The sequence below is a fragment of the Arvicanthis niloticus genome, chromosome 4 (assembly GCF_011762505.2).
Source record: "Arvicanthis niloticus isolate mArvNil1 chromosome 4, mArvNil1.pat.X, whole genome shotgun sequence".
Lineage (NCBI taxonomy): Eukaryota > Metazoa > Chordata > Mammalia > Rodentia > Muridae > Arvicanthis > Arvicanthis niloticus.
This window is the reverse complement of record NC_047661.1, coordinates 17,896,104-17,923,598: the sequence shown is the minus strand read 5'-3', so window position 1 is coordinate 17,923,598 and position 27,495 is coordinate 17,896,104. Positions and strand designations below refer to the sequence as shown.

The 27,495-nt window shown below is 40.7% G+C and overlaps 1 protein-coding gene across 2 annotated transcripts in view; it reads right to left on the bottom strand.

Annotated features, from left to right (window-relative positions):
- The window catches only part of Pik3ca (phosphatidylinositol-4,5-bisphosphate 3-kinase catalytic subunit alpha), a 72,728-nt gene that overhangs the window by 21,915 nt on the left and 23,318 nt on the right, over positions 1-27,495 (bottom strand). Inside the window, exons 1-9 of one of the 2 annotated variants that reach the window (XM_076932247.1) lie at positions 13,855-14,089; positions 8,451-8,878; positions 7,302-7,511; positions 6,566-6,816; positions 4,436-4,681; positions 3,666-3,751; positions 1,557-1,662; positions 764-916; positions 546-680 (exon numbers count right to left, since the gene is read on the bottom strand). In XM_076932247.1, coding sequence (XP_076788362.1) covers positions 546-680; positions 764-916; positions 1,557-1,662; positions 3,666-3,751; positions 4,436-4,681; positions 6,566-6,816; positions 7,302-7,511; positions 8,451-8,802 — 1,539 coding nt within the window. In that variant the 5' untranslated portion in view covers positions 8,803-8,878; positions 13,855-14,089. Of the gene's footprint in view, positions 1-545; positions 681-763; positions 917-1,556; positions 1,663-3,665; positions 3,752-4,435; positions 4,682-6,565; positions 6,817-7,301; positions 7,512-8,450; positions 8,879-13,854; positions 14,090-27,495 lie in introns of those variants that run through there. The other variant, XM_034499578.2, reaches the window with a different exon arrangement.

Genomic DNA, 27,495 nt, shown 5'->3' with positions numbered 1-27,495 from the left:
ATTAATCAGCAAGCTTAGTTAGCAGTTCTTCATCTGACTAACTCTGGTGCTTAAGCTTAGATAACAAGGTGAACAGTTACACTGTCTCTGGAGACTTAGACTAGTGTGGTGTGATGCAGAGTTGTTTCTGCTGCCTCAAAGTTCACCTCATGTTGATACACTAGCCTCAACTCCAGGTTCTAACACAGAGGTTTTTTCTAGGCTTGATATCCACCAGGTCAGCCCTACCCACCTCAGTTATTCTCATCATAGCACTGTTCCTCCCACCTCTGTGCCCTCACCATACCATGCTGTATGATCCACAACTTCATTATAGCATCTACACCAATGCTGTATACACAGTGGCATCTAACAGGGCTTCAAATAAAGCAAGAAACAGGTACAGGTGGAATGCAAGGATATAGAAAATGTTCTTTACTCAAGTCCTACTACAGAGCTCAACAGTGTCCACACCAGGACGACTGAGCCACACATGCTTTGCACAGAAGATCGTGCTCATCTCTAGACACTACTGCTGAGATATAAGAAGCCCAGGGTGTCCTCACCAGTCCTGTATGAGAGTAACTGAAGCCAGCTTCTCGGGACACAGACCAATTGGCATGCTCTTCGATCACAGACATGTCTGGAAACTTCACCACACTGCTGAACCAGTCAAACTCCAATTCTAAGCATGGAGTTTCCTGTAATAGAGAACACAGGTTACTGAGTATATATTATGCTTAACTGTCATAAACAAACTAATTTCTGATAATAAAAAGCTTACTTTATTTGGATTTGACCCAGTAACACCAATAGGATTCAGCAGATCTTCTAACCCATGTGGTACAGGCCAGAGATTCAAAGCCATTTTTCCTGACACTAGCGTGTCTGTATAATCAAACAAGTTTATGTTTCCCCAGGCCAACGGACAGTGCTCCTTAATGAAACAAAGAAAATATTCAAGATTCTGTGAATAAATCACACATTTCCAAATACGCTTCTTCTCTGGGAGGAGAATTCAACAGTCATCTCGATAACCAAAGGAACACAAGGTCTACCACAGCCACACTGGCTTTTCAAATCTGAAAGGTTCTCTGTCGTGTTTTCCGTCTATTTTCAAAAGGACATGTGAAGCAGCCGGAGTGGGGTGTGGTCACGCCAGAAGTCACTCAGTGTGGTTAACTAACATGAACTCATGATGTACTTATTCATCAGAAACAAACTTCTCAGGTTTTCCCAATGTACTCTTAAATGAGAAAGTCACTAATATCTCCCAGGGCTTTAGTCAATTAATATTTTACAAAAACAAAAACAAACAAACAAACAAACAAAAATGCACCATGGTGGCGCATGCCTACCAGCCATACTTGAGAGTCTAAGAAGAAAAACTGTGTTCAAGGGAACCCTGGGTTACATACATGGCAGGACTAGGCTAAAACAACAACAACCAACCAACCAACTAATCAAACAAACAAAAAGGGAAAATAAAACCTGCCCATTTTGTGAGTAACTTTGAATCAGAGGCACTGGGATTTTGGAGAAAGCCACAGTTGGCTATTTAACATGAGATGACTTACCTCCTTAGCACCCTTTCGGCCTTTAACAGAGCAGATTGAAAGGCAAAGGCGCGCAGCACGAGGAAGATCAGGAATGTATATATCATAATTCAGCCATTCATTCCACCTATAGAAAATTGATAAGACAAAGCTTTTTCCTAAGTGCACACATGGCTCCACAATGCATCAACACTAAAGTTGAGGTAAATGACAAGCAAACAAAGACACATTTCAGAACTATAGTAAAATGACAAAAGGTTGGAGGTAGAGGCTTATACCTTTATCCCAGCACTCACAAGGTGAAGGTATGCTACGAGTCTGAAGCCAGCCTGACCTACATAGCAAGTTCCAGGTCAGCCAGAACTACGTAGTGAGACCCTGTCTCAGAAAGTTGCGGTGGGTATGGGGGTGGTGTCTGAGTCAGTATTATTAGTCATACCTCAAGGGTGACACTCTACAAGACAAAGGACAGGTGGCAAGAAATGCACTAAGAGGAAACCTCAAGCACTAGGACTAAGTACATCATTTGTTACAACCAAATGGAAACTGGAAAGCCTTGGAAAATTAACAGATGTATACCCTATGACCCAGCTCCACTGTGAACAAAACACAGTAATGTGTTATCCAGAGACTGCTAATTTAACTATGCATAACATCCTTCAACTGCAAACAACCCAAATCCAACAACTGAAATAAAGCTGCAGAAGCCAGGGTACTAGACACATCATTCAGGTAAACACACAAAATAATAAAATAAATAAAATCTTAACATTTTCCAAGTCTACTCTCCTATCTTTCTAATAATTTCATATTAATTTCTGATTTTTATTTTTATAAATGCAGAAGTTAAAGAATTTACTGACATTTTCATATTACTACCTTAGGGATTTAACTTCTACTTTAAAAAATTAATTTTTTAAAGATAAATTTTTATTATTTGTGTGTGCTGTGTTTATAGGACGTGAGTGCAGGTACCTGCAGAGGCCAGAAGAGGGTGATGGATCCCCAAAACTAGAGTTACAGGTAGTTATGAGCTGCCCAATGGGAATGCTGGAAACTGAATTTGGATCCTTAGGAAGAACACTACTGCTGAGCCATCTCTCTAGTCCTAATTAGAAACTCTATGCGTAAAGACTAAACTTAAGATTTTTATAACTTGGTTGTTTGGTCAGGGTGCGTGTTGGTGAGGCCCAGGCTGGCTCTGAGCAGCTATGTGGCTAGAGATGCAGCTCAACCCCTCATCTCATCTCCTCCACAGGGAGCAAAAGCCAGAAGGCTTAAGAGTCACTTTATTTTTCTAAATGTCAATATAGTAGCATTTCTAAAGTGTTACTCTCGGCTCTGAAACAACCAGGAGTCTCTGTGCTTGGGCTCCTGGAATTCTTTGGATTGGTTCCTCAAAATACTATTTATTTGTTTAAAATCTCCTACAATCAGCTCACCCTTACTCTAGCAAACAAGGAGTATGAGTAGGATATGAAATTGTTGTCATGTGTACCATCTACCCTCAATGACGCCCTGATTGACCTATATATAGGCTCAGGTAAGATGACAACTGCCTCTCCTCACCCTGACAGACAAGGGACTGTCACCCTGAACTTGTTCTAAGCTCTAGAACACTCGTCAACTCTGGCAATGTAATAGATTGTCTTTTCTTCTTTTTTGACTGTTGGAACTCAGTCTAACTTTGCTGTGGAATTCCTTTGAAGTCTCACTACTTAGCTCTACTGCATTCTATAACGTCCATCTTCAGTTAAGGGGTTGAGTCTTATCCTCAAAAATCTCTCACAAGAAGGACAAAGAAACAGGAGGCCTACAAGCTCTGAAGCACTTTCCACTTCCTCAGCACACCTAAGCAAGAATGAAGCCCAGGGTGCCCAGCAACCCGCTTTCCCACAGTAGACTGTTTTTTCTCAAAGACTCTCTAACTGAATTCCTAATTCCTGGGAGTCATTTGAAGGAGACTGCCTTAAAGTTCAGGTCTTGAATCAAGAACAAGACTTTGAACTTCAAACAATGGAAAGATAGAAGCCAGTAACAAGAAGTCCTTATGTTCTATATGTAAATAATGGAAATGCAGATAACTTTTATAAAGTTAATGACATGAAATATGTCTAAACACCCTCTTACCTAGGATTGGAACAAGGTACTCTTTGAGTGTTCACATTGTCACATAAGGGTTCTCCTCCATGGAAGATACCTGTTCGAACATAGATCTAAAAGAAAGAAAAATATACACTATATACATGTACATACATACATACATACATACATATACAATATATATAATACACACACATATACTTATATATAGGCATATGAACACTAAACAGAACCAATGTAAATGAGATAATCATGAAGTGTTCTGTTCAGATGGTTTCTTTGTATAGCTTCATAATTAACTGATGAAGCTTCTGACCACTATGACGTTATCATAGCTACAAGCTTGTGGCACTATGCATAAAATACAGAGACCTTCATTTTCCAAGAGAAGCTGGTATCAGGTGTTATGTCAAACTCCTGAAGGTAGAGCAACAATTCACAAAGACATTAAAAGCTCTGTTATGAGATGTCAATATTTTCACTTAATGGGATTAAATAAAGACTTTAAAAAGATCCTCTTTAATTCCAATTACTGTTTTACTAAACAGACTCTTAAAAAAAAAATTGACTTTAAGAAGCCTACAATTATGGGTATTCTAATTATAGACAGAGCCATAGCTGTGTGAAAGTTAAGGCAGGTATAACTCAAACAGACTTCATGAATCGTTTATATTTTCTGAGATTTGTGTTTTTCTAGTCACCTGAAAAACTGCAGAGGTCAATAGCCTGTACTGTGCTCAAAAGAGGCTGATTAAAAAAAAGATTTAAACAGAGTAAACATCAGCCCTTGGCCTCACCTTATCAATGTCTCGAATATTTACATTTACATAGGTTGCACAAAGAATTTTTATTCTGAGCGCGCTATTTATAACCCAGAGGGATTTCGTAGATGTCTCTCCATTCATGTAGGGGGTAGCTGTGGAGATGCGCCTGGAATATGATGGCATGGTGAAGCTATCAATCGGCAGCTGAGAGTACAGGCTTTCCTTGGCCATCAACATCAAGTTGGGCATCCTTCCCAGCATTATACAGCTTCTTATGTACTGTAAGAGATCACAGAGTGAGGAAAGAACCACTTTGCATAAGGTTCTTCATTCTTATAATAACATGTAGGAATATTATGAGCAGTTACACATTGATTTACAAAGGTGATTTTAAAAATTAAACATAGACTACTCTTGATAGTAGCTGTTTGTTTATAATGTAGTTAGAACCTCTGAATATATTTATATAAAATAAAACATTAGGGCCAACTTTTGACACTATTATTTTACTCTTAACTGCAGAACACTACAACAATAACAGAAGCGATCACTGTAACAGAGAAGCAGCTTCCTTTGGTAAGCCTGACAGCACATGTCAAACTTCACAGTTAAGCTTTTCTCAGGATCAAACCCCACCCTACTCCCTCCAAGCAGTTCCTGAGAAACATTTACTTAACTGAAACAATAAAGCCCCATAAATAAATTGGTATGGTTACCTACACCGTTCATCCTAGCACTTGGGGAGCTAATGGAGGAAGATGAAGGTTTAAGGTCATTCTTAGCTACACAACCAGTTTGAAGCCAGACTGGGCTATATGAGACCCTAAGTTGAACAAACAAAACCCCAAAAAATAAAAATAGTAAGTAAACAAGACTCAAAATAACAGAGATTTTTTAAATTTAATTTAATTTAATTTAATTTTTTTCAAGACAGGGTTTCTCTGTGTAGTCCTGGCTGTCCTGGAACTCACTCTGTAGACCAGGCTGGCCTTGAACTCAGAAATCCACCTGCCTCTGTTTCCCAAATGCTGGGATCAAAGGTATGTGCCACCACTGCTCAGCTCAGAGATTTTTAAAAAAATATTAAAATGGGTGGGTCTCAATTTTGAAAAAGCAGAATCTATTTCTGCACAGAGTTCAAGGTCAGGCATGTTCTTCAATCACTGTCTACTTCATTGAGAGAGGATCATTTCCTGAATAGGGAGCTCCTCAAGGGCCAGGCTGACTGGTCAGAGAACTTCAGAGATCCTCTTGTCTCTGCCTTCAAAGTCAGACATGGGTTGCCAAGCCTGGCTTTTATGAGGTGCTAGGGGTCCAATCACTCACACTTATACACCAAACACTTTACCAACTGCTCCATCATCCCAAGCCTAAGAGAGCTCAAGTATGTATGTGTACATGTGTACTTATATATGCATCCATCACAGAGCATGCGTAAATTCATAGGACATCCAAAGTTGGCTCTTTCTTTCCACCATGAGTCCCAGGGATTTGACTCAGGTTATTAGGTTTGGAAACAAGTGCCTTTATGCACTAAGTCATCTTGCTGGCCCCTAGACATAAATTTTTAGCTGTGTTACTCTATACACATAGTAACTCCCTACTTTCCCACCTACCACCAACTAAAGGCCAACGTCTATTTTATTAAACAGTAACTGGTGTATGTATGCTACCACTGCTTCTTGTCACAAACAGAGAGAGGAAGAAGGTTAGTAGTAAATTTAATAAACCAAGATTCTAGTTTAATACTGTCCCTATATCCTTGCTAGGAGCAGGTAGGTCATAAAATGAGTATTTTGTGGTTAGTATAATTGTTACATCTTCTAAGTCTAAATAATTAAATAATTAAGTTAAATAATTGCATTATTTAAACATAAACATAAATAGACAGGGGTCTGGTTAAGAACAAGGAGATTAGTGGGTGTAGGTAAATTCATTTGTCTCAATGGGGGTGAACATGAGCAAAACACGTAAAACACACACACATCATAAATGGCCACTAGAGGACATAGCTCAGTGGTAGAAGCCTTGGCTGGCACTCACTATCAGTATTAAGCAAAATTCAAATATGCTAATAAAAATAAGCTTACAAATGGTATTTCCTAATTTTAACTATTAATCATCAAAACTCTGTGCATCTCTGATGCAGGTACCATCACTCACCTTGTACTGACTGAGAGGGTACTTTTCTAGGAAGTACTCATCACAGCCACACACTTTCAGAATGTACTTGCCCTGATATTCTAAGACACAGAGCTTCAGCTGCTCAGAGGACAACAACATGCTCCGGGTCTTCTTCCTGATGGCTTCAGCAATGACTTGCTCTGGCACACAGTCATGGTTGATCTTCAGAGTGTACTTCTGCTTGTCATTGTTTGGAGAGACTATTACCCAAATCACCACTATGATTTGTCCTGTAACAAAAAGACACTGTGTCTTCATCTCTCTGAAGACAAGTTCCAAGAAGTGTTCACTGTTCCTCTAAGCACAATCAGAAACCATGTCAAGTTAATAATCTAACTAGAGGTAAAGCTCTGCCTGAAGACACAACATCCAAGGTTCCTTTCTGAGTGGGCTAGTGGATCACAAGGACCCATGACTGAGCTTAACTCCACATTAAACTTTAAAAAGATAATCAGCTCTAATTCTGTTAGCATTCTATGCAACAGTGAGTTCTAAACTCAGTTCTTGAGAGTTAGTGAGATAAGCATTCACCAAGGGGTAAGTCAGTCAGGAAGAAGGAATGACTGCTATCCAGAAATCGTTACTCTGCACTCAGCTCTCACGGCATAGCAGTCCGTGTCTTAGGTTCATGATCCAGCTAGCAAAAGGCAACAGTGCAGCAGAGATCAGCACAGCTACAGCAACACCAGATTCCACTGCGGGACCACCTCCTTACCTTTATCTAACTTGTTGTAGATGTGCTTTGGCAGTTCTGGGGAAGACTCGACATTTGGAGGGTAGACATACATTGCTCTGCTGTGAGGCGAGTTGAGATCCCGCAGGTCCACGGCTTCTTTGCAAACATTCAGAATGTTCCTTCGGAAGTCTTGGACTTCTGGATCTTTAACCAAATCAAATTCACACACTGGCATGCCAATAACGAAACCTAAAAAATACAATGTTTATAAAGAATGTAGGGCAGATGTGGTTTATATGTACTGAGAACTGCACACGTATAAAAAAGCACACAAGAAAAGTGTCTACGAGTTAAAAAAAATTTTTGATAAATCCATTTTTAAGAGGACAGCCAAGGCTACACAGAAGAACCCTGTCTTGAAAAACCAAAAGAAAAAAAAAAAAAAGAAAAAAAAAAGTTGATGAGGCTTCAAGCATTTTAAATATATTATATGCACTGGATATAACCATATCCAGTAATATGACAGAACCTTTATCAACATTTTCAGAGTAATAAAACTTGGCTATAAGAAATCTAACTCGGCGCCGGGCAGTGGTGGCGCACGCCTTTAATCCTAGCACTTGGGAGGCAGAGGCAGGCGGATTTCTGAGTTCGAGGCCAGCCTGGTCTACAGAGTGAGTTCCAGGACAGCCAGGGCTACACAGAGAAACCCTGTCTCGAAAAACCAAAAAAAAAAAAAAAAAAAAAAAAAAAAAAAGAAATCTAACTCGGGCTGGAGAGATGGCTCAGTGGTTAAGAGCACTAGCTGTTCTTCCAGAAGTCCTGAGTTCAATTCTCAGCAACCACATGGTAGCTCACAACCATCTATAGGGGGATCTAATGTCCTCTTCAGGCAGGCGGATGTATATGCAGCATAGCACTCATACATTAAATAAATAAAATTTAAAAAAAAAAAGAAAAAGAAAAATCTAAATCCTCCCAGTCAAGTAAAACCCTATACAGAAAGTGTTACAAAGTTCTATAGCTCAGTAGTTAAAAAAAAAACCTAATTTAGATTTTTAAATAGAAACCTACTTAAAGATTACAAAGGTAATAATTCAAACAAAGTATCTTAATAATGAAATAAAAAGGAGACATCATAGTTATTTGCAGTTTGGCAATGACAGTGTCAATTAGCTGATATCATACCAATTTCTCGATTGAGGATCTTCTCTTCACGGTTGCCTACTGGTTCAATTACTTTTAAAAAGGGTTGAAAAAGCCGAAGGTCACAAAGCCGTCTTGTTTCATCAAAAAATTCTTCCCTTTCTGCTTCTTGGGTAACGCTTACAAAAATGTAAGAAGATTCATCTTGCAAAAGCTGATGGAGAGGGTATTTCCTGGCCTCTTTGAACAGTTCATGTTTGATGGTGACCAGCGTGGCCTCACGGAGGCACTCTAAAGTCACTATCATTCCATTTGGGAGTAAACATTCCACGAGGATTCGTGGGGGCATCAAGTGGATGCCCCACAGTTCGCCCGAAGATGGTCGTGGAGGCATTGTTCTGACCCTCTACAAAGTTTACATAGAAAGCCACTTTATGGAGTCAGAAATATGGCTGTCCCCAAGCAGTGCCCTGAAAAAGAGAAGAAAACCACCTGTTAGAGAGAAGCAACTCCTGATCACACACTGACAACAGCACTGAGAAGTGTAAACACTCACTTCCTGTTGTCTGACTAATCAGAGCAGTAGTAACTTATTTAAGTGTTTTAATCTAGACAGTTGCTCTAAACTAGGCTACAAAGATTTTATTATAGAAGACACTAGAAAACAACCTACCTGCATTTAATTAGATTTAATGAAAATTTTAAAATATTGAATAGATTTTTCTAAGCTCGGTCTCATAAAAAAACAAGCAATAGAAAGAATGAAAAGGCAAGCTGTAACTCAACCAGAAATTACCATCACCCCAGGCTTGGTGGTGCAGGCCTGCAACCTCAGCTCCTCTGGCTGAGGCAGGAGAATTTGCAGGTTCAAGGCTTGCCTGGAACACTTAGCTAACATGTCCCAAGAACAAGCAGCCAACACATTATGGATGTGATGCAGTAGTGGAACACTTGCCTGGCATACACGAAGATGGCTTCTGCCACTTTTATCATTGCCACTCCATCATTTTATGATGCAACAGACATAGTAGATCTTTTAGATAATGGGTCCTCACTTATTTAAGTATAAAGTACATCCCAGAAAAATCCAAATATTCCTCCTCCTTTACTCTTACCCAGCATATGCAGTAATGTGAAATGAAATGGCTTATAGTCTTTCCAGCTTAAATCTTTGTAATTTCTCTTATTTTTTTTTTTATTATTTTAAATCCTGCATCTATGACTGTGTAATGTATGCATGTGAGTGCAGGTGCCTGTAGAGGACAGAGGTAACAGATCCCTCTAGAGCTGGAGTTCCAGGCAGTAGTGAGTACCGACGTGGGTGATAGAAATAAAACCTGTTCCTCTAGAAAAGCAGTATACATTCTTAACTGAAAGCCATTTCTCTAGCCCCTGTCACTTCTTTTCTATTGGTAGGCGGCTAGTGTTTGTGTTTGTGTGTGTGTTTTGTCCAGGTGATACATTAAGACCATTCTGGGATTTTGTTCGTTTGAGAAAAGGTCTAAGATAGCTTAGTCTGTCCTTGCTTTTTCAATATAACAAAGGCTAGCCTTGCTTGATGTTCTGATGCTTCTACTTCCACCTACTGACTGTTGGGGTTAGGAATGTGACATAATGCCTGGCTTCCATTCTGTTTTTAAAGGTATTCTATTTTTGCGCCTGTGTGTATGTAACTGCACAGGCCAGAAGAGCATCAAATTCACACAGATACAGCTGAAGTTACAGATGATTGTGAATTGCCTGATGTAGGTGCTAGGAAGTGAACTCTGGTTCTCCACAAGAACACCAAGTGTTCTTAACTAAAAATCCACCTCTCTGGCCCCTTATTTGTTTTGGTTCTGGTTTTGAGGACAGGGCTTCTGTGTAGCTCTGGATGTCCTGGAACTTCTCTATAGACCAGGCTAGCCTTTGCCTCCCAAGTGCTGGGATTAAAAGCTGGTGCCACTTCCAGGCCCCAATTGGTTTTTAATGTATATTGTTACATGAGAAAATATTATCAATTATGTTCCTTGAAGCACAGTGATTAAGCTGTACCAACTCTTAATATTCTTGAGATGGACTACTTTAGATGATGAAGGAGACCTATGACTGACTCTCTGTGTCAGTACAATGTTCACCTCACTTCTGGTTAAGTACTTATAATATTTTAGAAATTGTTAAGCATTATTGGGATTTGAAAGACTCTCAGTTTTAGTGACAGCAGTCTTGGGAATTCATTTGGAAGATGACATTAACACCTTTAAGATACACAAGATCACAGTTGCTGAGATGGCTCGGTGGGTAAAAGTGCTTGCCATGATAATCTGATGACCTGACTTCAGTCTCTGGATCCCACAGAGAACCAGCTCCCAGAGCAGTCCTTTGAACTACATCTGGGCCATGGACCAGTACTCAAGCCTCCCCCTCCCCACACCTTCCAAGTTTCCTCTTAAGAAAAAAGAGAAGGAAATTCCCTGCTGTTTCCAGGATTGCTTTCACTCAGTGAGACCAAAAGTCAAGTGGCCCAGAAGTAAAGTAGGGGATGTGAAATGAGAAGGTATACAGAGGGGTGGGAAAGACAGCAGCAAGAGAGCCCTAACCAGGTTCAGTTTCTAGCCCACAGCTCATAACCATATCTAATTCCCAGTTCCAGGGAATTCAACTCCCTCTTCCTCTGGCCTCCATCGGCACCAGCCATGTACATGGTGCACAGACATACATTCTGATGAAGTACTCATACACATGAAATAAAAGGAAATGAAAAATGAAAGTGGAACTGTAGAAATGAGTGGGAAAAGGCCCAGACATCCTGCTAATGTGGTCACTCCATCATGTGGCACATGATACCAGCACACGGGAGCTATAGATGATTCTAGTTCCACACCAAGGGTGTGGTCTTGTCCCAGGACCATGTTGGGTGTTGGGTAGATAGTGTCTTAGGTAAGGTTTTATTGTTGTAAAAAGACACCATGACCATGGCAGTTCTTATTAAGGAAAATATTTAAATGAGGCTGGCTTATAGTTCAGAGGTTTAGTCCATTATTGTCATGGTGGGAAGCATGGTGGCATGCCAGTAGACTTGGTGCTGGAGAGGTAGCTGAGAGTTCTACATCTGGATCAGCAGGCAGCAGGAAGAGAGAGGGTCTGGCTTGAGCATTTGAAACCTCAAAGACCATCTCCACTGACACACACTTCCTCCAAGAAGGCCATACCTACTCTAACAAGACCATGCCTCCCAATTGTGCCACTCCCTATGAGCCCAATGGGGATCATTTTCATTCAAACCACCAGAGTAGGCAAGGAAGAATGAACAGAACAGATGTCCTCCTCTGGCCCTCATTAGATGAAGTCCAGAGTGGGAAAATCTAGTAGTATGTGTGATAGTAACTAACTCTGAATTCCAGAGCAGAAGAAAAGCTACGGTGGACAGATTCTATAAACAGTGTGCCCAGCTAACTCAATGGGAGTGGGGAGAGAAGACAGCCTACAGAACATAGCATAGAAACAGAGGAATTAAACAGGGAAGGAAGGGGTATGACACAGTCTACAAACCTGCCACGCTCATTATCAGGTCCACCAACATCTAACCTATCCATCATAAGCTCCTTTACTTCGTTTTCCTATCCACCTTCATTCCTACCCTCAATACCATGGGTACAGACTACAACAACCTAAATGGTCTCCTTTCAATTCTGTTTGCATCTTCTAATTCATCTTCCATCATAAGGCAGTATGACCTAGACTAAGATCCCAGCCTACTTAGATATCTATACTATAGCAGTTCTCAAAGATGGACAATCATGAGGTGCTCCACAGTGACAGCACATCAAAGGTGGCAAGGCAGAGGAATCCTGCAATCATTAGCATTCTGTAAGCCCTGGGAAATGACGACTGGAAGATCATGACTAAATATAAGAAAAATACATTTTGATAGTTAAAAATAATCTTCAAATTTACAGAAGAGATTCACTGGAGCAACCAGATTTAAAATGTAATTATTTTGTCTCTCATGCTTTTATTTAAATGTGTGCAGGTGCACATACCGATATGTGGGGAACAGTTGTGGGCACTGCTATCTTTCTTAATTATTTCCACTTCATTTTATAAGGGTTTCACAATGGCCTAGAGTTCACCAAGTAGGTGAGGCTGGCTGGCCTGCAAACCCCAGGGATCTGCTGATCATCTCCTCCTTTCCGAACTATACCATAACGTGGGTGTAGTGCTCAAACTCAGGTCCTCATGTCTGTGGGCTAAGCACATTTACCACTCAACTATTTATCCAGTCCCATGCATTTCCGGTATTTTAAAAGAAAATTCACGGCCTAGTAAAGAGACCAAATGAATCCATGCGCACAATTACTAACTGCACACTAACTGTGACTTAAATGAAAGCTTTAATATTCATCTAACTCCTCCCCCCAAAGCAAATGCCAGTGAGTACTGATTTTCTGCAAGAATAAAAAAGTTCAAATAAAACAAAATTAAACCACAAACTACACTAAAACAGCAGCTGTTTATGGTTCTCTTTACTGAATAGTGCTACAAAGTCCATGTCACAGAATCACTGAACACCTTTTAAATACAATAACCCAGAATCTCATTTTTTTTTCTAGGAACAGAAAAGAAGACTAACAGGATAGACAGGTTATTGATTTTATGGCTTACTGTACAATGGTATGGTTATAGATTGTAACAGACTTTTCACAATTTAACTCTCTTTCCATTGATAAGCAATGCAATCATAGCCATAATCCCTTGAAGATTCTGAAAAATGGGGACTGACTAGCATCACAGAAATAACCACACAGCAGCCAGAAGATATATCCATTTCTATTTGTTTGATGGTTTCTACCTTCTTGTGGCAACTTCATTCAGAAGAAAACTGCTATCCCAGAGCTCACACATGGAAATACAGAAAAAGCAAAGGGACCTTACAACTACATTTTACTGCTATGTTGGCAATAATCCTTTGGGGTGTAGGCACTAACACTCTACATGTAAGTAAACCAAAGATCAGAGATGTAGCCATTAGAAAATGGATTTTCACTTAAGGAGGCTGCTGGAGATTAAATCCATGGCCCCACACGTGCAAGCACTCTATCTTTTGCTTTTTATACAAAGTTTCATTATATAGTTCCAAGCTGGCCATTAACTAGGTATGCAAACTAAGCAGACCCCAAACTCACAGTCCTCTTGCTTCAGTCTCCTAAGTACTTGAATTATGCGCACATGCTACTACAGAAGGGGATAAGTTGCTGAAAGACCATTGGCTCACAATGTTGAGACTATATGTTCACTCTTATACAACAAAGAGTTTTTGAGGGCAAGATCTTATTAGCCTAGGCTGGCCTTAAACTAACTACTCCTATGTCTATGTCTCATGTGCTATATTAGGTTCATGCTATCATGTCCACCTGAAAGAAAGGAAAAAGAAAATTGGCTTTGCTTACTCTAGTATTCTACTTACATAAACAAACTGTTCCATTAAGGTGGTCTCATTTTTTTAGAAGCATGTATATGTTAATTTGTTCTCTCTGTTGGTGAGCCACATCCTTCAATATCAAGCTCAACCACTGTGCTGCCCCGTAGCCCACGGCAAGCTCGTGAGAACTGGAGGAATATCCCATGTCTTCTTCCACAGGATGGTCACTTCTCAGCTCGGGCCTTCTGCTGGGTCACTGCAGCAAAACCTTCTACTAAATGTCTAGCTGGATGCCATTTTACACCAGACTATGAAGCAAAAGCATTATCCAACTGTAGATTAGGAGTTTATATAACAGATGAACAAAGCAGAAACTATCTCTGATTTTAGAAATAAATACTTAAAACATAGTTTTTAAAAATGTATATTCTATCTGCATCAGAAAGACATGAACAATAAATAAGTCATCTGGAAGCATCTATCTGTAAGCTTAGGTGCATCTATGCTATCTGAATTGGCAGCCTAAGCACCCAATAGCCATGACTGCTGAAGCAAGCACCTTGTATCTTCTGGACCTACATGTTCTACACACGCAGAAAGTGCAAAGGTTTTCCGAATAACCAGTATGTATTTATGCTTCTTATGTACTGACATACACAAGGTACTTCCTACCTTTATTCTTAAATCAATGGGAAAGCAGTGTTTGGCTTTACAGCTCTAGTACAGCTCTTTAGTTACTAGCCAGAAAATAGAAATATATTTTCCGAATCTTTAAATTTCCAAACAAGTCTTTAGTCTGACTTAGAGCAGAAGAATTAAAGATGTCCACATAGGCTTGCTATAGAAGCAATGTGATTCAAAGCAGTGTGATGCTTAGTAATCCAACAGTCTGACTACTGTATTTCAAGATTATTGTAAATACTTTGAGTTAATTAATCCTTTTCTTAATGTTACCACAGTCTCTTGCAGGTGTTTATAATGGAGCTTTACACGCTCATTAAAATAATTTATAACCATGCCTAACTTCTTACTAGATTGTGACTTTTTCCAGGATTTTGGGAAAAGGGACACAGAAAATAGGGAGGAAAAAAAAAAAAAAAGAATAGAAAATTAAGTAGAAAACTAAACTGTAAAAATCATTCCAGGAGGCCCCCTGCACACATGTAGCAGATGTGCAGGTTGGTCTTCATGTGGGTCCCCAAACAACTGGAGCAGGGGCTTACCCTGACTCTGTTGCCTGCCTGTGGATCCTGTTCCCCTAACTGGGCTATCTTGTCTGGCCTCAGTGGGAGAGGGTGTGCCTAGTCCTGCAGTGGCTTGATGTGCTAGGGTGGGTTGGTATCCAAAGGGGACCTCGTTCTCAGAGATGAAGAGGAGGGGAAGGTGGAGGGAGAAGCCATGAGGGGGCCTGAGGGGAGAAGGGTGTGAAGTAAATAAATAAATTAGTGTGTGTATGTGGGGGGAAGAAATTATTCCAGGGAAAACATCAAGGGCTGGAAGAAAGATACAGAAAGTTGGATGATAAGCAAGAGGCTGAAGGCTCTGAGGCCAGCTGCATGGGGACGAGATGTCTAATTATGAACACACCCCATGAAGTGGAGATTCTTGGGAAGCAAGTGTCCTTCAGCACCATGTTCTGAGCCCCAGTGCTGGCCTCTAAGATTTCCTTTCTGTAAGAGCCACTGAGCAGTAGCTGGAACAAGTCCAAAGAGACAGCTGTGATATGCACAAGCTCTGGAAAGATGCTCCATCTACTTCCTTCAGAATGTTGTCCTTCACTGACCTTTACAAGCTAACCATGAGAAAACAGGCTTTCAATGAGATACAAAGACCTGCAGAGTAGAAATCAAATTCTCATGACAATATGTAGGAAAACTCTAAACCCTTAAATAAGGGCTGCAATCTGTTTTCATATTAAATTCACATTCACAGAACTATAAAAGGCATTATGAAAATATATTTCTGTAATTATTACAGCAATAAAAAGTTTTCTGACATGAGGTCAATGGGTGGCTTAGGGAGTATCTGTGTGTTGATAACATTTTTAAAATAATGACAATTAGGATCTAGGTAAACAATGTGTGTAAAATGTAGATTTTACAGGCTCTCATGTTGCCCAGACTGGCTTTGAACTCACTATGCAGTCAAAAATGATCTTGAACTGCTGATCCTCCTGCCAACAGGACACTAACCCGCTTATCCAGCTAAAATGTAGGACCATGACCTGAACAGGCAGGTTAAAAGATTCTAATGTGATAGCAAAAGCCAATTTCACTTCAGAGTCACTAATGAATATAAATTAGTAGTACTGGTTTTAAGTTGCTAGGTAAATCACAAACTTAAAAACACAACTATATAAACCATATCTTGAAATGTAGGGTAGAAAAATTTAATTTTATAGGCCAAACATGTGGCTCAATGATTAGAGTACTTGCCTAGAATACTTAAGGTTCTGGATTGATTTCCTACAAAACCAAAAATGCAAGGAAAATAACAACAGCAAAATCAAATTTCAGCATACACCAAGATAAGCTAACATTAAACTCAAAAGGAGACTAAACACTAAGGCAGCTGGAGACAAAGCTCTGAGGAGTAGTACTTGCCTAGCAGGTGCCTAGATTGGATCTCCGTACCCAAAGTAAAAGCAGAAAGAACAGTCCAGGTAAAGGCTTAAGAAATGCAATCATGAGAAGTGTGCAGAAAAGACAGAGGACTTGATACTGGCACATGATTTTAGTAACACAATGCTCTCAGGGCATGTGACTGAGCGTTTTCTAGTGACTACTCCTCTCATCATCCTAGGACAGTGTTGTGGTTTGAGCATGAAATGGCTCCTATAGGTTCATGCATTTGTACACTTGGCCCCCAGCTTGCTGAAAGAAGTGGGTCATTGGGGCATGCCCAACTTGTTTGTTCTCTGCTTCCTGCATGGTGCTATGTGACCAGTGAGTCTGTGGCTCCTGTCACCTGGCCTTCCTTCCATACTGCTATGTCTTCCCCACAATGATGGAACTATAAGCCAGACAAATAAACGTTTTTCACTTAAGCTGCTACTGTCAGAGTATTTAACAAAGCAATGGGGAAGAAACCAAGACTCACAGTCAAGGGAGAATATCTTAATTTCACTGGAACAAAGACCAATCAGTCAGAAATGAATGTTAAGTCAGGCAACTCCAGAAAACTCACTCACAGTATCAGACCAGGACGGCAGGACTAGCTAAATTATGACTTCAAAACACAGAACCCAAAAGAGTAACTAATACTTCCCACTGGAAACGACATTACTATTTTGCTCTTGGTTATTTTTCCAACTCTCTGACTCCGTTTTACTAATAGCTCAGTCTGTAAATGGCAGCATGCACTGGTAAGTACATGGGAAGGACTAGGTACAAGGCATAAGCTAAGCAGTCCAGACAAAGTCAAGAGTGACCACAGTGCTGATCCTCAGTACCTAGGATTAATAACTGAGGAACCTGTAAGTGCTTTGGAAGCCCTTGACTTTTCAAACGGCATTGTTACAATGTGTATTACCTAGTCTTGTCCAAAGCAGAGGCACACCGTCAGCCACTGTTTCTGCTTTAGTAGGAACTGCTGTCTTGAAGACTTCCTCAGTCAGTTCCTTATAACATGACTAAGAGAGAAGTTTAGGTCAGCTATAGGCTTCCCAGTTGAGCCTATCGTCTGCTTTGCATGTGTGCTTACATTCATAGACGTTCAGCCTAGCATAGTTCAATAAAGACAGAACTAGCAACTTTCATCAAAGATTCTAGTAGACACAGTATAGATACCCATTTGTATCTAAGAATGCTCTATTAGATCTTCTTGTGGGATGGTGAGATGGCTCAGTGGTTAAGAGCACTGACTGCTCTTCCAGAAGTCCTGAGTTCAATTCCCAGCACCCACATGGTGGCTCACGAACATCTGTAATGGAATTTAATGCCCTCTTCTGGTGTGTCTGAAGACAGTTACAGCGTACTCATATACATAAATAAATAAATCTTTTTAAAAAGAGAGATTTTCTTTTTTAAAAAGGTCTTCTTTCTTATTTTGGAACATACTTTTAGTAGCATTCCAAACAGTAACAGATTTACCTATACTGTCTGCCAAGCTGCCAAAATGATTTGGGGAGAAAAACCAAGGATGATCAGAAAGCTCCACCCATGGCTCCCTCTTTCCAACAGTTCCCTATCTTCTGAGCTTCAATAAATAGCAGGGCAGTGATGGTTTCAGTGCCTGAAACCTCAGACTCCCAGACACACAAACATGTACGTACATACATACGTGTACACACACACACACACACACACAAACACACACGATGAGAAAAGAAAACATTCATAGCATTGCCCTAAGTGTTTCTCAAAACAGAGTGACAGACGTCTTCTCTTGTACTGTTGGGAATCACAATGTTGATCTGCCAATACTTCCAGGCCAAGGAAAAGGTGTAAATGAATGCTACCAATTTGGTTTGCAACAAGAAAACAACATACTGGTAAGCAATTCAAATAGAGACTTGTTGGGCTGGAGAGATGGCTCAGAGGTTAAGAATGCTGGCTGCTCTTCTGGAGGTCCTAAGTTCAATTCCCAGAAACCACATGGTAGCTCAAAACCATCTATAATGAGATATGGTGCCCTCTTCTGGCATGTAGGCATATATGCAGGCAGAACACTGAAATAAACAAGTAGATAAATAAAAGAGAAAACATGCAAATTAAAAGAAGAGGAGGAGGAGGAAGAGAAGGGGAAGGGAGAAGGGGAAGAAGAAGAGGAAGAGGAGGGGGAGGTGGCGGCAGCAGCATACAGTACTCACAGAGAAGCTGAGTTTGGTTCCCAGCATTCATACAGGCAGTTCACAATTATCTGAATACAATCACCTCTTCTGGCTTTTATGAGCACTGCACTCAAGTATACAAACACACAAATATACATGCCATCAAAAGAAATCTTTTTGTTATACTCATTTTGTGCATATGTCTGATGTGAGCATCTCAGAGCATGTGTGTATTGATCTGGACACCCTTGTACTGTGTGGGGTCCCAAGGACTGAACTGAGGTTGCTAGGCTTGGCAGCAAGTGCCTTTACCTGCTGAGTCATCTAATTTGCCATAAAAATAAAATCTTTAAAAACAAAATCAAGCCTGGCGGTGGTGGTGGCAGCACACGCCTTTAATCCCAGCACTTGGGAGGCAGAGGCAGGCGGATTTCTGAGTTCAAGGCCAGCCTGGTCTACAAAGTAAGTTCCAGGATAGCCAGGACTAAATAGAGAAACCCTGTCTCCAAAAAAAAAAAAAAAAAAATCAAACAAAACAGATTTATTTAAAAAAATATGGAGTGCTTCTCAAGTATATCTATCAATCTGACACAGGAGAGCACAGACTAGTTTTCTGCCCAAACAAAAACCATCTAATGTACTTACATACAAAATAAACCCAAACCCATACAGGAGGAGATTCTTTCTTTTAATTTCATTCACCCCAGGTGGGCAGCCCCCAGTGTTGGCATTTTGTAAAACAACTCAACAGTATAATTAATTCTCCATCCAGAAGTAGAGTCGAAAGGGGGCTCTGGCCCTACAAGTACAAAGCACTCCTTTCCTCACAGCAGTGTTTGGGTCCTGTACATTCTGTCTAGTTCTTATCTTGCTGCTATCTTTTGTCTCAATCACAATCTCAGCCTTTGTGCTTAACCCATTTCCTCAGAGGCTGCTGGAGCTGCCATCTTTTTAAGTAGTCTCTCCTCTGATGCCTACCTATTGATATATACTGACATTCGTACAAAAAGACATGGCAAATACACAATACACTACAATTTTATTTTACTGAAGCTGGCCACTAAATGTTTACTCTTAACCTGTTCATCTCATATGTCATACTAACCCAAACCAATGTTCCCAGCTCCAATTTATAGCATAATTGTATAAAGGTCTATTTACATGAATGTTTCACTTTTTTCAGGCTATACTCTGATAAACAATATTTTATATTTGCTTATTACTGTTATTCTTCACAGTAACAGCACTGAACAAAAGACATAAAATGTAATAAAAACTTGAGTTTTAAAGCTGCTCTCCCCTGCCCCCAGGAAGCTAGTGGGACTGTTCAGTGGCTAAGACCACTTGGCTGTCCCTGCAGGGCGGGTTTGGTTCACAGCTATCTGTAACTCCAGTTCTGACTCCTACCTCCCCAGGCACCAAGCATGGTACACATGCATACGTGCAGGTAAAATACTCATTTGTATAAAATAAGTCTTTAATTTAAAAAAAAACAAAAAAACAAAAAAACAATTTCAGCCACAGGAAAACTACTAACTTCGAAACTTCCTAAACTGGTGGCTTACCAGATCCTGATGGTAAGCCTCTACTGCTGAAGACACCACGCACTTCTCCAGGAAAAGGAGAAATCAAGTTAGTGCTGACAAGGAAGCTCCTCCTTGCTGGCGAGCTCTTAAAGTACTGGAGGGTGCTATACAGGCTCCTGAGAGACAGGGGTCATCAGGAGTTCTGTGACCTGTGAATCCTGTGAACTGCAGTAGTGACCAGTGTGGCAAAATATGCCAATGGGTACACCAGTGGTGCCGATGTTATAGGCAAAACCAAGTGCTTCCTGATTGATTGGACTTAAGACATGTTCTGAAGAGAAAATGCATGTCTGGTCCTATAAATAATCCAGCTAAGAACTCGTGGTGAGGAGCTCACATGCAACAGAGTGAAGGTACTATTATCATTTGTTCACTGTACCTACTATCAGACTGCCCTCTAAACTGGTATCTCTTATACCCATAGATTAGTGCAATACACAGACTTCTAGTGAAATTTGTTTGTGCAGTGGGCAGTGGTTTACACAGAAATTCACAAATGACCAATGTGTAGAGAATAAGTGTGTACAGAGTGCTGAGTTACAAATGAGACATCCGAATCATAGAGTGGGCAGGAAGACTGTTAGAGCTAGAGGTCAAAGAAGACCAAAGTTGTTGGGAGCCGACTTTAGTAGAAAGCGGCTAGATCAACTTTGCAGCCATCTGGAACCATATACCCTGATGAAAGACTTGGTTGTCAAAAGCCTATAACAGCTGAAACACACTTTGATAAATATATTGTTTATCCCACATAGCTTGTTTTGCTGTTTAGTGACCTCAGCTGTATGGTGCACGTGGTAAAGTGTTTTCACCTGTGTTCTCCTGCTTGCGTATATAAATACCTCAGAATTCCCTTCAATAGGGGAGACTTGAGAGAGACATGAGAAAATAGAAGAGAGACTGATTCACACCCTGTCTTGTCTCCATTCTTCGAGTCGCCTGCCCCAAGAGCCCCACTCTCTCTCTCTTGACCAGAGCACTTAGCCCCAAAGCGTTGAGGCAGAGTGTGGGCCTCAACACAAAGTGAAGCAGTGTCGCTTTGACAGGGAACATGTCAGGCCAACTGATCTCATGAACTCATCACGGCTATGGTGGTCTCCACAAGATCAGGCCAGTAAACATTCTAACAGAGGGGAGAGGGGCTCACAGCTTTTTCCCTAGTCAAGAAGCTACTGACATTTGATGGCTTATGGGGGAGGGAAGAGTTAGCTATCATTAAAGGTGTAGTCCTCTGGTAAGCAGACCATGTTTGGTGGTCAGCCGATATTAAGAGTGTATGGGCAGCACTCAATGGATTTGGTAAGTTACCTAAAATAAGAGGACGTGAAGCTGAAAGGGATTGGGCGTGTTGGGTATGAGGTCCAGGAGGAGGAGGAGATGAATATGATCAAAATACGCTGTGTGTATGTAAGAAACTTTCAAGAACAACAATATTACAGATTTCTAAAAATTGCTCTCTCTTGGTCAAGGTGTGTTGGTAAATGCCTGCAATCCTAACACTAACCCTAAGGGAGGAGGATCATGAGTCTGAGGTAAGACTGAGCTAGAACAAAACAAAACAACAAAATTTCCCTAAAACATATTCTAACTGCCTGCCATCTGCCTCATTTCCTGGCACTGACAGAATATCACATTAGTTATGACTGAAAACTCAACTACAAACAACTATTGACCAACTAGTGACCCACCTTCTATCCGCAGGCATGTCATTAGAGCAAATGTGAAGTGACGGAGGGGAACTGTTGGGCAAGCGAAGCAACAGAGAGATGGTTGTGCAACCAGAGGATGGAGACTTACTGTTAGTATAAGCATCACACAGCCAGGCATGAAGAGTTCTAGGAATAACAGTGGCATCAATGTGGAGACTGACTCTTTTTAATTTCCCTTTCAAATGTTTACTGTTCACTTGGACTTGTTAATGGACAATGCAATGATTCTTCTGTAATGATAGTTCTGTACCTGGATGAACTGGTGGAGACATCGTTAAGCAGCCCCACTATGGTCATGTCAGTAGGATAGTTTCATCTTTATTGGCTGATGTGAAGCTGACCAACTGAAGCACACTGTTACCCAAACTAGAAGTTAAAGTGCTTGCTCATAAAATCTGTCAGATATGAAAACCCTCTCAGCAAACCATTTAACATGTCACTATGCTGTCATCTCAACTGCTTCACCTATTGCAGCTCATCGGCAGACGTCTGCTGAAATTCAAATAAGGCATGGAGAACTCCAAGAGGTAATGTTGCACCTTCACTAAGGAGCAGCTAAAGAGTAACTCAAAAAAGAATGATACAAAGATTTCAGGGGAGAAATCCAGGTCCCCAGCTTAAACACAGAGGCTGAGGGACAGTGGCAGAGCCTAACATGCACACACCCAATTTGGTGATCACAGGGATAAGCGAGCAATGGAGTATCTTTTTTTAAAATAAAGATTTACTTATTTATTTTATGTATATGAGTACACTGTCACTGTCTTCAGACACACCAGAAGAGGGCATCGGATCTCATTACAGATGGTTGCTGGGAATTGAACTCAGGACCTCTGGAGGAGCAGCCAGTGCTCTTAACCACTGAGCCATCTCTCCAGCCTGCAGTGAAGTATCTTGATGGGGTCAAATACAGACAATATAGATCATGGAACCTGTCCTGCGTCAACAGCACATTCAAAACCCCATTCTTTAATTACAGTATTAACCCTTAAGTGAAACAGTTCAACTTCACCCAGCTAATACTAATGATCTGACAGATATGCTATCATTACCATTTGATAGTCACACGACAATTTTAAAGCATATAAAAGGGCACACACACTAGCACATTCTCTCTCTCTGTCCCTCTCTGTCCCAATGTTAATTTCCAGAACATACCTCAATGATAGAGCACTTGCAGAGCAGTGTTCTAGGCCTATGGTTTACAAATAAAAATAGGATCACAAATAAAAATTTAAAAAGAAATACCTTTTGATACAGATCTCTAAAAAGATAAAAAAATTGATAGTTTCTATATTCATTGTATAATCCTCCAAATTACAATAATTACTTTGTTTTTTGCTTAAATGTCTTTTAGAATCAGAGAACTCAAACAATCTTGGCTCCTCTATTACAACTGGATCTATAGCACCCAAAACTAGTCTACCCACAATAATACTATCACAAGAGCCCGAATGCCAGGGCTATATTTACAACTGTGCTTTAGTTTCCACAAAAGCACAGTTCTGAGACGAGCATGAGTCATTAGCCCAGAGTTAAAAGAGAGAAAAAAATTTTTCTTTGACCAGAATATGAATCTTATTATTTAAATCCCATCAATTTAGCCTAGAAATTCCACTCCTGAGAAAAATAAACAGAATGTTTCTATTCTCTGTCACACACTCCAAAACCATCAGTGCTGTCCTCTGCCTGTTGTTGCTATCAACTGTGCTCTGTATTGGTGTGTGATGGCAGGAAGATGACCTCAGCCTGGCTATTTTCAGTGCTGTTCTTTTCTCTTGTCAGGATGTCATCTTTCCAGGACAAAATTCTGGCTCTTCTCCCCATCTGAGCACATATTACAAAGTCCTGACAATACGTATCCAAAAACAGTCTAACATTCAACACTTATTTCCATGATGTTAGATGTTCCCTATCTAAGGACTAGCTCAGGAAAGTAAATGCTGGTTAAGCTTCTGGCACAGTGCATTCAGTGTGTGGGTAGTCCTGGGTTCAGTCCACAACACCAAGATAAACAACAGCAAAATGTCCAGGCTCATATGCTACACTTCCTCTTAAAGAAGCCTTCAAAAACTCAAAGGGTTAAAGGCACTGGGGGTGTAAATGAAAAACAAAGCTGCTCAAGCCTCCACCCTTACTTTCCAACAGAAACCCAAAGCACTAACTTCTCTGAAGCGCTCTATGACATCACACAGTCAGTCTCGGCAGAGCTGTCAGCACTGCCATTACTCTTTTGTTTGTGTGGTATTAGAGATTGAGCCCCAGGCTTCTCGTATGCTCAGTGAGTTCTCTGCTACTGAGCTACAGTCAACATTTTTTGTTGTTGTTTGTTTGTTTGTTTAAAATCACTATTAGGCCAAAAAGAGTTATCGGAGAATCGACATGTCCTTCATTCAACAAGCATTCCTTACATAGTTCTAAAAGGTACTGCCAGGTGGGCATGGTGGCACACACCTTTAATCTCAGAATTTGGGAAGCAGAGGCAAGTGGATCTCTGAGTTTGGTCAGCATGGTCTACAGAGGGAATTCCAGGCTAGCCAAGGCTACATGTGTCAAAAGCAAAAAAATACTGCCAGGCAAAGTGTGTGTTCTTATATAGAGTTCTGACTTCTCTTATCTCACAATCTATAAAGCAAAACATAGTAATTATAGAATAAAGTTTATTTGACTATTAACCTTGATTGTCAACTTGATGGAATTTAGAATCACTGTGGAAACCAAACTCTGGTGAGGGGTTTTTCTAAATTAAATTAGTTGACAGGAAAAAAGCATCCTAGAAGTGCATTCTATGGGCTGGGATCCCCAGCCTAAATAAAGAGACAGTGAGCAGCACACTAACAATAATCTCTGCTTCCCAGCTCTACTGCAGGGATGTGACAACTGACTCAAGCTCTTACCACCATCATCTCCCCCGCCCCATGGTGAACATACAACCTCAAACTGGGAGCCCAAATAAGCCCTTCCTTCAGCTGCTCAGCAGGTATTTCTCTGTGTGCACTCATGCAGGTGTTTTACAGAAGGAAAGGGATTTCTGACAGGCAGAGAATGAGTAGGGCTCCTCATTTTAGGTAAGCAGGATGAACTAAGGCAAAAATCCCTGAATGCACAGTACTCTTCTGTCCCCTCCACAGTTCATTTCCTGTGATATCACTATAACTGGCTGACTGAAAGAAGAATGTAGTTGCTCGGCTGAAGTGCACAGAGGGCTCAGACTCAAAGCATGATGTCACTGGCCCCTTTCATACTGCCCTTCCTCATCTTGCCACCCTGAGCTCTAGTCTTACAAGATCAACCTTTCCCTTTATAGTTTGTTCTATCTGTGTAAACAGGGACCATTTTTCTTCCATATCTATTCCCATTTGCTACCATGTCAATTATACTTACCTTCCAAGTGAGTCCCATGTCTCGTCCAAGTAAACTGCAGAAATGCTTTTGTTACACAAAGGCCAAGCGGAACCAGTTGATACTCTGAGTGAGAATATTTTAATTCACAGCTATTTAAGGAAATAGATTTAAGATCTGATAGATGTATGAGAGAGAGAGAGAGAGAGAGAGAGAGAGAGAGAGAAACGGGGGGGGGGGGTGCATTTGACTGCAGGCACTTGAAAAGGCCAGAGTCATCAGATGCCCCTGAAGCTGGAGTTAAAGGTAGGTTGTGTACCACCTTGACATGTATACTAGGAAGCAAGCTTGGGTACTCTGGAAGAACAGTACATGCTCTTAACTTCTGGACTATTTTCCCAGCCTGGACTAACTAATTTACCAAGCAGTTTACTAGCCAAGTTTGCATTTCTACTTATCTAAGTCTTCCTCAGCAGTTAAAAACAATTTTTTTGTTGCTGTTGTCTTTTTGAGACAGGGTTTCTCTGTGTAGCCCTGGCTGTCCTGGAACTCACTCTGTAGACCAGGCTAGCCTCACACTCAGAAATCCGCCTGCCTCTGCCTCCCAAGTGCTGGGATTAAAGGTGTGAACCACCACTGCCCAGCTCTGGTTGGTTGGTTCCTTCCTTGGTTCCTTCGTTCGTTCGTTCGTTCCTTCCTTCCTTCCTTCCTTCCTTCCTTTCTTTCTTGTTTGCTTGTTTTGTAACAATTTTCAAAAGGTTTCCGTGTATGGGTGTTTTGCCTATGTCTGTGTATCATCTGTGTCCTGGTCCACAGAGATCAGAAGAGGGTATCAGATGCCCCTGGAGCTGGAGTTATACTTGGTTGTGAGCCACCATGTGGGTGCTGGGAATCAACCCTAGCCCTATGGAAGACCAGCCAATGCTCTTAACAACGGAGCTATCTCTTCAGCACCCTCAGGCTTTGAAAAACCATTATCGTTAGCATTCATAAACTACATGTAGACCAGGCCCTGAACTTCTTATTTTTTTGCCTCTACCTCCCAAGACCTGAGATTACAAATGTGTGTTACCATGCCTAATGAAAAAAATCTGTTCCTGGATGTTCTGCTGTGGCCTAAGTTTACGTCTAGATACAAGACTTGTTGATTTCATAACTGGATTCCTGTCTTCCATTATTATATGACTGGCTACTGCTTACATAAAGCAAAGCTATAGTTTTAAGGCCAAAAGATAAATAATCTTACTAATTAAAAGCCAAAGACAGTGATCTGGTAGAAGTACTACAGATCCAAGTGGAAAAAGTCCTTGGGACTCTGAGAAAACACATTCTGTAACATATACTAAAGGGCTAGCTTCTATAATTGACAAATAATTCCAAAAACAAATATAAACAAAAAAAGAAAAAAAGTTACAAATTCAGCTTACAGCAAAAGAAACTTTGTCAGAAACCAGAGAAAATATTGAGTTCACAGTGTCCCGGTCCCATTTTTATTTGATCAAAGAGCAAATTAAGCTTATGGAAGTCCAGTTGTTAAAAAGCTAGCATTCAGGTTGTTGTTGGAAGCGGAAACTCTGATGAGACATGACAACAAAATTCAGATTCAAATTTTATCTATTTACTTGTTTTCTGGAGACAAGTTTTCACTATGCAGACCAGAATGGCCTTAAAATTACTATGTAGCTCACACTGGTCTTGAACTTTTGGTGGCCTTCTTGTATCATCACCCTGTGTATTCCTGTAAGTTATCTCCAGCAAACTCACTGGCTTACCAATGGCAGCGTGAGGACTGTTTCTTTGGTCTGTAGCTGCGATTTCTATTTGAGGCCAATAAAAAGCCTCCTCAGAAAAATTTAAATATCAGAACTAAACACAGGAACTCTGGCCATGTGACTAGTTACAGAAATATGGAAATAAGAATGTCCTTGTTGTATAAGTATGACTTATTACTGTCTTTATTTGGAGAATAAGGATGGTGTACAGAGACACCTTTAGATGCCAAGCTGACAACAGCTGGACCTCTGATGATGTCATAAAGTGAGATTTATTGCTGGGCCACATGATACCTGGTACTGTGTGGCAAAACTTCTCCTAGGAACATATAACACACGTCCACTCACCCCAGATAGGGATTCCATGACAGACCAAAGTAGAGACACCTCCAAAGTCCAACTTGGTGAACCAATGAGTTTTATTGGAGTTGCTTACAGGGATATGAGTGAGGAAGGTTACTTACTGGAGCAGAATGACTCAAAGACAGCAGCATCACTAAAGCCCAGCC